The sequence below is a fragment of the Canis lupus genome, chromosome 27 (genome assembly GCF_003254725.2).
Source record: "Canis lupus dingo isolate Sandy chromosome 27, ASM325472v2, whole genome shotgun sequence".
NCBI classification, from domain to species: domain Eukaryota; kingdom Metazoa; phylum Chordata; class Mammalia; order Carnivora; family Canidae; genus Canis; species Canis lupus.
In genome coordinates, this window is record NC_064269.1 from 25,729,120 (window position 1) to 25,742,330 (window position 13,211).

Sequence of the window (13,211 nt, forward strand, 5' to 3'; positions counted from 1 at the left end):
AGCCGGACAGGACTGCCTGCTGTTATCTGACTGCCAGGTAATTTCATGCCAGTGTATTTGCAGCATATGTATGTGCTGTGTTTGTGCCTGGTGTTCTCTTCTACCCTGCCTAGTGAGCTTCTGCTTGTCCTTCAAGACCCAACTCAGACGTTACCTCCTTGAAACCTTCATGACTTCCTCAATGCCACCTTCTCTGTTTTCCTGGTAGTTCTCTAGCTTTGCATTTAGCAGTTTCGACCACAGTCCCTTTCCATGTTCTCCAAGAACTTCAGGTACGTCAGGACAACTCATCTAGTGATTGAAATGTTTATGACAAATATGAGCCCAGAATGGTTTCCCGGAAATAAGTTGTATATAGACCAGTGCCTCAGCAAAAGTTTTCTGGTCTGAATTTGCCACACTTGGAGGATAGTGATGGTAGAAGGGGTTTGGCTGATGGCCTCTCTTCTCTCTTGTCAGTTGTAAGGTTCACATGCTATGGCCACTTCCACTCTTGAATCCCCCAGTCAGAGGGTGCAGACCAGTGCACAGCTTACTGGAAATGTTTTGGTGTTTCCTCTCTCCAACAGGGAGTTCAGTTCACCTGCGGGCAAGAGCAGTGCTTCTGAAGAACCAGTTAAAAGTAGCCTAACACCTGCCTACTCAAAAAGGCCAGGCACCAACTGCAGATTAGCAGTTGCAAGCTAGGGAAATAAAATCCAGCAACCATTGTTTAACTGTAATGGTAAGATGTCATTTTCTCCTTAAGGATAGAAAGTGGGCCAACTTGATGTTTTTTCTTTTCCAGATTACAAGGCACTTGGTATCTTGAAGCGGCAGTTCCCTAACACAGCCCTAATGGGGCTGACTGCAACCGCAACAAGCCATGTACTGAAGGATGCCCAGAAGATACTGTGTGTGGGAAAGTGTTTTACTTTCACGGCTTCTTTTAATCGGCCAAATCTTTATTATGAGGTATGTAACTTTTTTTTTTTTTTTTTTTAATTTTTTATTTATTTATGATAGTCACACACAGAGAGAGAGAGAGAGGCAGAGACACAGGCAGAGGGAGGAGCAGGCTCCATGCACCGGGAGCCTGATGTGGGATTCAATCCCGGGTCTCCAGGATCGCGCCCTGGGCCAAAGACAGGCGCTAAACCGCTGCGCCACCCAGGGATCCCCCTGTAACTTTTATGTCAATTTATCACTTTCATGAAGGATTACAGCAGAGGTTTCCTCTTCATTATGTTTATTTACGTAACAGTTAACTCTATTTAAAAGTTTTTAAAATCAGGAGGTAATTATAAGCAGATCCTTGAGTAATGCTTTCTTCATGTGTCTCTGTTGCTGCATAATCCTCTGCTGGATTAAATAAAAGACATTGACTTGTGAAATTGATGCACATTCTTGTACAGGAATGGAGGGGAAGCATAGATTGATACCAAGGACCCTAAAGACATCTCCACTGAAGTTAATCATAAAATATTAATAAGCCATTAAAGATTTGCTAATTTAGATTATATAGGTTAACAGCTTTTTTTTTTTCTTTCGAAACTTTTAAAAGAATAGACTTAATATTTTTTGGAGTTTTCACTGAAGTTATTTATGCCATGGTTTATGTTTTTATAAAAGTAGCATCAGGGATCCCTGGGTGGCGCAGCGGTTTGGCGCCTGCCTTTGGGCCAGGGCGCGATCCTGGAGACCCGGGATCGAATCCCACATCAGGCTCCCGGTGCATGGAGCCTGCTTCTCCCTCTGCCTGTGTCTCTGCCTCTCTCTCTCTGTGACTATCATAAATAAATAAAAAATTAAAAAAAAAAAAAAAAAGTAGCATCAGAAACAGGGACGCCTGGGTGGCTCAGTTAGTTAAGCATGCAACTCTTGATCTCAGTTTAGGTCTTAACTTCAGGTTATGAGATCAAGCCCTACATTGGGCTTCCATACTGGGCATGGAGCCTACATAAAAAAAAAATAAACACCAGAAAATAAAAAAGGTCTCCATCTTTACAGGTTATTTGCTGCTTCTGTGCCTCCTCATTCCTAGTAAATTCAAAACCAAGGATCAAGAAGAGTCTGGGTGGTGGCAGGGTCAGGGGAGGTGAATATGAGTAAGAGATAAGCATTGTACCCATAAAAGCACAGCACCCTGAAAGTTGTTAAGCAAATGGCTATGTGGATGAGGCTCATTAATTTACTTTGTACTAAGTTAGCTTTTTCTTAGATTCGGCAGAAGCCCTCCAACACGGAAGATGTTATCGAGGATATTGTAAAGCTCATTAATGGGAGATACAAAGGGCAATCAGGTAATGCAAAAACAAACCAACTTTGAAGACAGAACTTTAAAAAAGTAATTAATATTACATTGATCTAGTGAATGATGAGCTGCCAGAAATATTAATGCATGTTAGAAGATACTTGAAAATGTTATGAAAGAATTAGTTTACTTGGTGATCTTAGAAATTGGATGTGTCGTTTGCTCATGGGACAGATTATAAGAGTCCAGCACCTAATTGCTTTAAATAGTGGACCTAACACATAATGCTAAGTATCAACAGCACATATTTAGTAAGTATCCACTGTGTATAAGATAGAAGGTTAAGCAGTGATTTTCTGAAGAGATGTAATACATAGTCCTTTATAGAAAAGGATACAGCAAGGAATAAATAGTATATATTGAATGAGTTAACTGTAGGTGGAGAGTATTTGTATCCATGCTCCAGAATTTATGCATAGACAGGAGTTACTGAAGCACAGAGTTTGTGTAAAAGCATTTCAAAGCTGTTCTACAGATTTTCAGAAGATATTAATGGTGCCCTGGGTGAAAGGAGCTCCAGGGTCAAATTTGAGAAAGGCTGCAGCTGTTTTTCCCTTCTTGAGCTTCACAGGGTATATCAGTTGGCACATGAGAAGTTCTGGCCAGCCCTGCAAATAGAGAAACTTGTTTAACTTTGTTCAGTGCAAAAAACAAACAAACAAACAAACAAACAAAAAACAACTTTGTTCAGTGCGATGGTCCCCAAAGTCACTTGCACATGAAACCTTTTACATCATATTTGAGAGGAAAGAGAGGTGTAATGGGAACCAAAATTGGTGGCCCAGGGCTTATTTGTCCTTTAGAGCAAGCTGCTGATCAAATCTTGAATTATACCAGAAAGTCACATGTGTTCAGGACCTTGGAATTCTTTTCTAAATCTTTTTTCCTGTGCATTATATTAATCAGCATGTTGAATGTATGTTAAAAATTATATATATCTAACAACTGAACATATTTTACTACAGGAATCATATATTGCTTTTCTCAGAAAGACTCCGAGCAAGTTACAGTTAGTTTACAGAAACTGGGAATTCAGGCAGGTGCATACCATGCCAATATGGAACCAGAAGATAAGACCAGGGTTCATCGAAGATGGTCAGCCAATGAAATTCAGGTTAAGTATATATCTTCAGTAGAAGCCTAATTAACATTTAAAAATATTTTTAACTTGATTTAACTAACAAAAAATGTTAAAACAAATTTTAGGTAGTAGTGGCCACGGTTGCATTTGGTATGGGAATTGACAAACCAGATGTGAGGTTTATTATCCATCATTCAATGAGTAAATCTATTGAAAATTATTACCAAGAGAGTGGACGTGCAGGTATGTACAACTACTATCCAGAAGTAACTTTTAACAAAGCTTTTCCAGAAAACATACTATATATGCTGCTTAATAATTCTGTATTTTTAATCTTCTTTATTAGCTAGTATATTAGACAATGAAATAATTTTTGCAGGTTTTAAAATTTTTATTTTTTTTGCAGTTTTATACTTATTTATACTTATGTTCTTAAGTGCCTATCTTACTTGTATGGGAGTGTTGGAAATTGTTCCTATGTTTGCTAAGATAATTTGATGTCCATCTTTGCCTTCTGGATTTTTAATTAGTGGTTTCAAATTTAGAACTTCAGTAACTGGATTATATAGCACATATTTTTTAACTTAAAAGCTGATCATAAATCTCTTTAGTCATTTTTTTTCTGAGAATTTGAGGGCAGCTGATACAAATTAACTTTCATATCTCTGAAATTTTTAGATTTGATATATGTAAACAAGCATTGTCAGCTGATTTTACATTTTTTTGCATATTTTCAAATTTTCAAGTAATTTTGCAATCTCAAGATTTCTCACACTACAGGTCGAGATGACATGAAAGCGGACTGTATTTTGTATTATGGCTTTGGAGATATATTCAGAATAAGTTCAATGGTGGTGATGGAAAACGTGGGACAACAGAAGCTTTATGAGATGGTGTCATATTGTCAAAACATAAGCAAGTAAGCCACATACTTTTTTATAACTTGTCATTTAAACATAAGCATGATATGAAATTACTTTGAGTACTTGCTCAGTAAGTAAATCTACTGGCAGAGTATCAAGTATAAACTTGTAAAAGCAAATGTCAGTACCTGAACCTTCAGGATCTGCCTTAATTCAAGAAGAGATTCTCTCTCTCTCTCTCTCTCTCTCTCTCCCCCTCTCCCTGATAATCCTCCAAAACTGTTTTTTAATGGAGTTTTTTTTTTTTTTTAAGATTTTATTTATTTATTCATGAGAGACAGAGAGAGAAAGAGAGGCAGAGACACAGGCAGAGGGAGAAGCAGGCTCCATGCAGGGAGCCCGACGTGGGACTCAATCCCGGGTCTCCAGGATCAGGCCCTGGGCTGAAGGCAGCGCTAAACCGCTGAGCCACCTGGGCTGCCCTGGAGTTTTTTTTTTTTTTTTTTTTTTTTAAGTTAAGCATATGGAAATACTGATTTTATTTGAAGAATAATTGACATACAATATCCGTATTAGTTTCACATGTACAACATAGAGAGTCAGTATTCATATACATTACAAAATGGTCACAATAAGTCTAATGACCCTCTGTCACCCTACAGAGTTGTTACAATATGATGGACTGTATTCCCTCTGCTGTATAATACATCCCTTGGTCATCATTATTTTATAACTGGAAGATTATATATGATTATATCTCTTAATCCCCTCCACCATATTGAAAGTTTTGATATAAATTGACAGTGAGTCCAAGCCTTTTCTTCTGGAACCAGCATATAGCTATAAGCTTTACTCATTTTGAAAGAGTATAAATGGTCGAGAGCTGAGAGCTGAGCTCAGTAACATGTACCATTTCACCAGCTGATGGGTTGATGAAATAGTTGAGAGCAGGGTTAAGTTTCTCCTTAAAAAATAAATTTAAATCTGTATTTAGGGTGGTTTTAGTTAGACCATATAGTTCCCTGATGGCTTTTTAATATTAGTCATCCTTATACTCTTACTGCCTATCCTAAAAAGGACTAAAAAATTCTGAACTGATAAACAGTTATTGGACAGTGACAGAAAATGTAATTTCTTCCCTATAGGTGGTACAACAATCTAGGTAAAGGAATAAGAAAATGACAATTTTCTTAGATATCCAGTAGACTCCCAAGCAGCATATTTTGGGGTTTAGAGTCAAATACAAGAAACTGCTAAAATGCAAGAAACTGCTTTGGTATCAGGAAGATTCTCTTAATATTTGCACAATATTGCATCTCAAAGGGAATCTTGGCTTCTAAAAGAAGTGTTTTTTCAAGTACATAAGGAAAAAATTATATGTGGTAGGTGAAGGATAGTCCCCCAGAGACTAGGGATAGAACCCTGGGTTGTTTGGGTCGGCCCAGTATAGTCACAAGGGTCCTTATGTGTGGAAGGAAGCAGGAAAGGTCAGAATAATACTCGTTGGCTTTGAAGAGGGAGCAAAGGGGGTATGAACCAAGGAATTCAGGCAGGCTCTAGAAATTGGAAAAAGCAAGGAAACAGATTCTCCCCTAGGGCCTCCAGAAGAAATCCATCCCTGCTGACACCTTGTTTCTAAGCCAGGGAGACCCATGTCAGACTTCTAACCTATAGAAATGTAAAATAATAAATTCCTGTTGTTTTAAGCCACTAAGCTTGTGGTAATGTTATGACAGCAGTAGGAAACTAATATAATCTGTAACTGTGTTTTGAAATGGGGATTCTTAACACTTATTAGGTCATTTAATAATTTGTATCTTTAAATGTGTTTACAGGTGTCGCCGTGTATTGATAGCTCAACATTTTGATGAAGTGTGGAATGCAGAAGCATGCAACAGAATGTGTGATAATTGTTGTAAAGACATTTGTGAGTTCACTGTTTGTCTAACTGAAGTAGAATTGACACATAATGTTGCATTAGTTTTAGGTGTACAATATAGTGATTCTGTAAGTCTGTACACTCTGCTGTGCCCACTACAAGTGTAGCTGCCACCTGCCACTATGCAAATGATGTTACAGTGCCATTGACCATGTACTCCCTGTGCTGTGCCTTTCATCCCATGACTCTAAGCCTCTATCTCCCACTCTCCTTCCCCCTTTTTGTGCATCCCTTCACCTCCCTCCCCTCTGGCAAACATCAGTTTCCTGTATTTATGGGTCAGTTTCTGCTTTCTTTACTTTTTTAGTTTCTACATGGAAGTGAAATCCTATGGTATTTGTCTTTGTCTGACTTATTTCACTTGGAATAATGCCCTCTGTGTCCATTCATATTGTTGCAAATGACAAAATCTCGTTCTTTTTGATGGCTGAGTAATACTGCATTGTGTATATCAATGGCATACAGTGAATACTTGTGATGTTGCCATGTCTTGGCTATAAACGTAGTGGTACATATATCTTTTCAAATTAGTGTTTTTGTTTTTTGGGGTACTTGGTAGTGGAATTACTGGATCATGTGGTAGTTCTCTGTGGTAGTTCTGTTTTTAATTTTTTGAGGAACTTCCCTAGTATTTTCTACAGTGGCTATATCGGTTTGTATTGCTACCAACAGTGCACAGGTGTTCCATTTTCTCCACATCCTTACCGACACTTGTTGTTTCTTGTGTTTTTGATTCTAGCCATTTTGACAGATGCAAAGTGATTTCTCACTGTGGTTTTGATTTGCATTTCCCTAATGATTAGTGATGGTGAGCGTCTTTTCATGTGTCTCTTGACTATTTGTAGGTCTTATTTAGGAAAATATCTATTCAGGTCTTCTGGTCATTTTTAACAGGACTGTTTTTTTTGGTGTTGAGTTGCAGAAGTTCTTCATATATCATGGATACTAACCCTTTATCAGATATGTCATTTGCAAATATCTTCTCCCATTTGGTAAATTGTCTTTTCTTCACTGTGCAAAAGCTTTTTAGTTTACTGTGGTCCCAGTAATTTATTTTTGCTTTTGTTTCCTTTGCATGAGACATATTCAGAAAAATGTTGCTATGACCAATGTCAAAAAAATTGCTGCCTATGTTCTCTTCTGGCATTTTATGCTTATAGGTCTTACATTTAGGTCTTTAATACATTTTGAGTTTATTTTGTTATATGGGATCAAAGTGGTCTGGGTTTCCCAACACCATTTATTGAAGAGAGTGTCTTTTTCTCTGTATTCTTGCATCCTTTGTCATAGATTAATTGACCATATATATAAATGTGGGCTTATTTCTGGGCTATTCTTTTCCATTGATCTGTATCTATTTTTGTAGAAGTACCATATTGTTTTGATTATGGCAGGTTTATAGTATAGTATATTTTGAAATCTGTGATTTGAAATCTACCTTTGTTCTTTCTCAAGATTTCTTTGGATATTTGAGGTCTTTTGTGGTCCCATACAAGTTTTAGGATTATTCTAGTTCTGTGAGAAAAAGTGTTGGTATTTTGATAGACATTACACTGAATCTGTAGACTGCTTCGTGCAGTAGGCATTTTACAGTATTTTTCCAACTCATGAGCATTGACGGTCTTTCCATTTGCTTGTGTAATCTTGGATTTCTTTCAACAGTGTTTTATAGTTTTCAGAGTACAGCTTCTTTTGTCTTCTCGGATAAGTTTCTTCCTGGATATTTTATTATGTTTAGTGCAAATGTACATGAAATTGTGTTTTTAATTTATCTTTCTGCTACTCATTATTAGTGTATAGAAATGTAACTGATTTCTGTGTATTAATTTTATATCTTGCAACTTTACTGAATTCATTTATTCTACTAGTTTTTTATAGTGGAGTCTTTAAGGTTTTCTATGTATAGTATCATGTCTCCTACAAATAGTGATATTTTAACTTTTTCCTTACAAGATGGGTATATTTTTCTTGTGGTTAGGACTTCCAGTACCATATTGAATAGAGGTGGACAGGCTTGTCTTGCTCGTGGACCTTAGAGTAAAAGCTCTTGGTTTCTCATCATGGAGTATGTTAGCTCTAGATTCTTCATGTATAGGCTTTATTATGTTGAAGTATGTTCCCTCTAAACCTACTTTATGGAGTTTTTATCATGTACAGATGTTGAATTTCGACAAATGCTTGTTTTGCATCTATTCAGATAATACATGTTTTTTATACCTCTTGTAAGTGAGTATCACATTAATTGCTTTGCAAATATTGAACCATCTATATATGCTGGGAATAAATACCAGTTCATCCTGGTGAATGATCCTTTTAATGTGTTGTTAAATGTGGTTTGCTAATATTTTGTTGAATTTTGCATCTATGTGGATAAGTGATACTGGCCTGTAGCTTTCTTTGTGTGTTGTCTTCAGTTTGGTATCAGGGTAATTCTGGCTGCATGGAATGTATTTGGAAGCTTTCCTTCTTTTTTTGATATAATTTGAGGAGAAAGTATTGTTGTTGTTTTTTTTTAAGATTTTATTTATTTATTCATGAGAGAGACACACACACACACACAGAGATAGGCAGAGACACAGGCAGAGGGAGAAGCAGGCTCCAAGCAGGGAGCCTGACATGGGACTCGATCCCAGGTCTCCAGGATCACACCCTGGGCTGAAGGCAGCACTAAACCGCTAAGCCACCTGGGCTGCCCTATAGCTGTGTTCTTATTGCCATTTTGTTGATTGTTTTCTGGTTGTTTTTGTAGTTCTCTTTTCCTTTCTTGCTCTCTTGCTTTGTGATTGATGACTTTATGTGGTGTTATGTTTGCTTTTCTGTTGTTACTTTTTTCCCCCACATTTTTAAAGTTTGGCTTTTTATTAAAAAAAATTTTTTTTAAGTGATCTCTTTGCCCAATGTGGGCAAAGATCTCACAATCCTGAGATCAAGAGTTGCATGGCTTTTATTTTCTGTGGCCCAGGGTAGATGAATCTCCATTGACAAACCAACCAAGAGCCCCTATTTTTAAAAATTTCTTATCTTTGCCTTTATTTGACTCATCACAACGTTATATTGGTTTCAGATGTACAACATATTGATTTAGCAACTGTAAGTTATGGTGTACCCATCACAAGTGTCAGTACCATTTGTCACCATGCAACACTCCTACAGTACCATTGACTATATCTATATACTGTACTTTTTCCCTTTATTTGACTTATTATAGGTTTTGGGTTTGTGGTTACCATGAGGTTCATATATAACATTCTGAGTATAAAGCAGTGTATATATTAGGTGATGGTCATTTAAGTTTGAACACATTCTAAAAGAACTTCTTTTTCACTCCCCCCCCCCCACCATGGTTTATGTGTATGTTGCCATATTTTACCTCTTTTTATTGATAATTTCCTTATATCTAATTATGGCTTTTTTCTTTTCCACTTAAACAAGTCCCTTTAGCATTTCTTGTAAGGCCAGCTTAGTGGTGATGAACTCCTTTACCTTTTGTTTGGGAACTCTGTCTCATTCTTCAATTCTAAATGATAATCTTTTGGTATTCTTGATTTTAGGTTTTTTTCCTTTCAGCACCATGAATGTACCATGCCACTCACTTCTGGCCTAAGTGTCTGCTGAAAAATCAGCTGATGGCCTTACATAGTTTCTCTTGTATGTAACTTTTTGTTTCTCTCTTGTTTTTACAATTATCTCTTTAACCTTTTAAATTTTAATTTTGTGTTGTGTGGACCTTCTTGAGTTCATCTTGTTACAGGTCTCTGTGTGCTTCATGAACCTGAATGTCTATTTCCTTTCCTAGGTTAGGGAAGTTTTCAGCTATTTCTTCAACTTTTCTGCCCCTTTCTCTCTTGTCTTTCTGGGACCCCTATAATATGAATGCTCACTTGATGTTATCTAACAGACCCTTCAATTTGTCCTCATTTTCTAAAATTATTTTGCTGTTCAGCTGGAATACTGCACATCATCCCAACTTCTGGATCACTGATCTGTTCTTCTCCATCCATTAATTGTTGATTCCCTCTAATGTATTTTGCATTTCATTTGTTGTATTCTTTAACTCTGGTTCTTTGTATTTCCCAATTCTTTGTTGAAGTTCTCAGAGTTTTTTCATTCAGTCCAGCAAGCATTCTTAAGATCATTAAACTCTTCACAGCTATATGAAGTTCTTTTTCTGAGGTTTTGTCTTGTTTTTTTTTATTTGGAACATATTCCCTAGTCTCCCCATTTTCCTTGACTTTGTTTCCATGAATTAGAAAGAACTGCTATTTATCCCAAACTTGAAGGAATGGTCTTGGTGTGTAGTTGTCCCCTGTGTATGTAGACAATATATGCCTGGTGACTTTTGTTGGCTATCTGGAGCTGCGACTGGCATAGGCTGGGAGTTACTGGGGACCCTGCAATGGGGTCGTCTTGGTGGGATGACTGGAGTTTAAGTAGTTGTGGACTGAGGATTTCTGAGGCTCTTTGCAGAGGGCACCCTGGCAGGATGGCTAAAACCAAATTTATGTAAGCTGGGGTGTTCTGGAATGCATGGAAGGTGCCCTGGTGGGGGCAGCCATAGCTGAGGCGGCTTGCTGGCTGGGAAGGTCCCTGGGTGCTTTGTGCAGGGTGCAATCAGGAAAGCCAGTTACAGCTGATATGGGTGTGGGCTGGGATTGCCCCAGGGCTCTCTGCACAGATGGTGCCCTGAAAGGACAGCTGACATGGGTATAAGCCAGGGTTTCCTGGTAGGGCAGCAGGAGCTGAGAAAAGGCATCAGCTGGGGGTGCCCTAGAAAGCGATCTGAAGCCAAAGCAGTGCAGGTTTGTGGAACTCTCAGTGTTCTGAGAGGCTTTGTGCCTGCCTCAGTGTGGTGAGAGAGCTGATGCTGCAGTGAGCACTGACCAGGGGCTGTCCTCATGTGCCCCACGGTGGGGCTGCCTTGGTGGGACAGTGGGGGCTGGTGTGGTCTGGGGGCCTATAGGGCTTACTGTGTTGGTAGGCTGGTTAGGGTGCCTGGACCAGCTCCCCTCTATGCTGTCAAGGTGGTGGGGGAACATAAACTGTGGCACTCACCGGACCCTCGGACCCAAAGCTAGTTGCAGCAGCTCCCCTGCCAGTTAGCAGGGTTCAAGAGCTATTTACTTTATATTCTGGTTGTTCTTTTAAACCATGGCTTTGATTTTCTGTGGCCCAGGGTAGATGAATCTGCTCTGGGTACCTCATTACTATCCTCCCCCCTGCAGTTTGCAGCATCAGAGGTAGGGGCACCCTTTGTTACCACGGCTCAGTCTCTCCTGCTGTTTTCTGTGTGTCTATCTTGTTGTACAGAAGCTGTTCAGCCAGCCCTCAGTTCCTCTTCAGGAGGGACCACCTGTAAATAGGTGTAGATTTGGTGTGCCCACAGACGGGAGGTCAGGATCTTCCTGTGTCACCATCTTGGACTGGAACACTCCCTAGTTCATTGTTTTTAAATCTTTATAGGCTAATATATACACTAGGACTACATGGGGGCAATATTAGATCCCAAAGTGGATTAAGTAAGATGTGTATAGCATTTTCTAGATTTAAAAGTTAACAACGCAAGGATTTAAAACAAAGGTAAAAAAAGAAAAAGTGCTATGTGGATGCATATATCCTATGTTGCTATATTATAGGCATGTTAAATTTTTAAGAAGTGAAGGAAAGTTTAAATTCTTCTGAATAGTAATGCTATTATAAAGAAAAGGCTAGTCACTGGGAAGAGAAATTTAATGCAAAGGAGACTATAGTCAATCATTTTTGATCTAGATAATAGCTAACCACTCAGATACTAACTTAGCAGTATTATGGTGTATTTTAACTTTTTTCATCCTGTGTTGTGTCTGAAGAGCTGGACTAACCAGTTCTCTCTCACAGAGTTCTGATGTCTTGGTGGGTGAAGGTCACTATACTTTTAACTTTGCAGCTAGAGAAACTTTTATATAGAAGTTTATTATACTCTGTTATACTGACCACATTAGCAAGAGTCTGATATATAAATCAGGGTTCTGGAATCAATAATTAGGAGTATCACACCAAGACATAAATCACAGTACCAAGGAAGCCACAGTTTTCGGAATATTGCTCAATGAGCACAAATCAGGGAAATATGAATAGACCGATTCTCTTATAAGTCCCTCTCAGACATGTGGCAGACACTGGTTTCTAGAGCATACCCAAAAGCCTTCTGGTAACCAGCTTATTTTCTTTACTGTAAATTTAATAGTGTCTTACAAAGACTCTAACTTATTTTGGTGATAGACTTGAGGAATAGCCTAGTTCTAATGCAGAACCAACAGTTTGGGGGCTGAAGTTGAGGACTCATTTTAAACTACTACTATTAGTCCGTCCTTGTTGCAATTTCTAAATCCCAGTTGCCTGTCTCATTATAGCATGTGAAAGAAAGAATGTCACAGCACACTGCAGAGATCTAGTCAAGATCCTGAAGCAGGCAGAGGACCTGAATGAAAAGCTCACTCCACTGAAACTGATTGATTCTTGGATGGGAAAGGGTGCAGCAAAATTGAGAGTGGCAGGTGTTGCTCCTCCCAAACTTCCTCGTGAAGATCTAGAGAAAATTATTGCACACCTTCTTCTACAGCAGTATCTTAAGTATCTATAAATCTATTTCTTTTGGTGTTGTCTTGATGACTGTTTCTCATAACTGCAATGGAACAAGTGGTTTTCCAGTTCCATGTAAAACTCTTAAATGCCATATACAGTTTGCCTGATAAACTCTGATCACTGTATGTCAAAAAAATGCAATCTCTAGATGCTGTTGCTTTGTGCAAGTTTCATTTCATATCACTGTATTAAAATTACTGCATTTATGGTTTTTTAAAATGAATTTTGTTTTTTTTTTAAATAGTTTCTGAAAACCTTTCTGATTATTGGCCTTTATTTTCCAGAGAAGACTACAGTTTCACAGCTTATGCTACCATTTCATATTTGAAAATAGGACCTAAAGCTAATCTTCTAAACAATGAGGCACATGTTATTACCATGCAAATGAAGAAGCCCACGCAGAGCTGTTTCAGG

The 13,211-nt window shown here is 38.2% G+C and overlaps 1 protein-coding gene across 8 annotated transcripts in view; it reads left to right on the top strand.

Moving 5' to 3' along the window:
• Window positions 1-13,211, top strand: part of RECQL (RecQ like helicase) — a 46,056-nt gene that overhangs the window by 31,291 nt on the left and 1,554 nt on the right. For all 8 annotated transcript variants that reach the window (XM_049102238.1, XM_049102236.1, XM_049102237.1 and 5 more), the window contains 8 exons: window positions 788-954; window positions 2,201-2,282; window positions 3,259-3,407; window positions 3,500-3,617; window positions 4,155-4,293; window positions 6,073-6,164; window positions 12,566-12,785; window positions 13,082-13,211. In XM_049102238.1, the coding sequence (XP_048958195.1) occupies window positions 788-954; window positions 2,201-2,282; window positions 3,259-3,407; window positions 3,500-3,617; window positions 4,155-4,293; window positions 6,073-6,164; window positions 12,566-12,785; window positions 13,082-13,211 (1,097 nt within the window). The remainder of the gene's footprint in view (window positions 1-787; window positions 955-2,200; window positions 2,283-3,258; window positions 3,408-3,499; window positions 3,618-4,154; window positions 4,294-6,072; window positions 6,165-12,565; window positions 12,786-13,081) is intronic.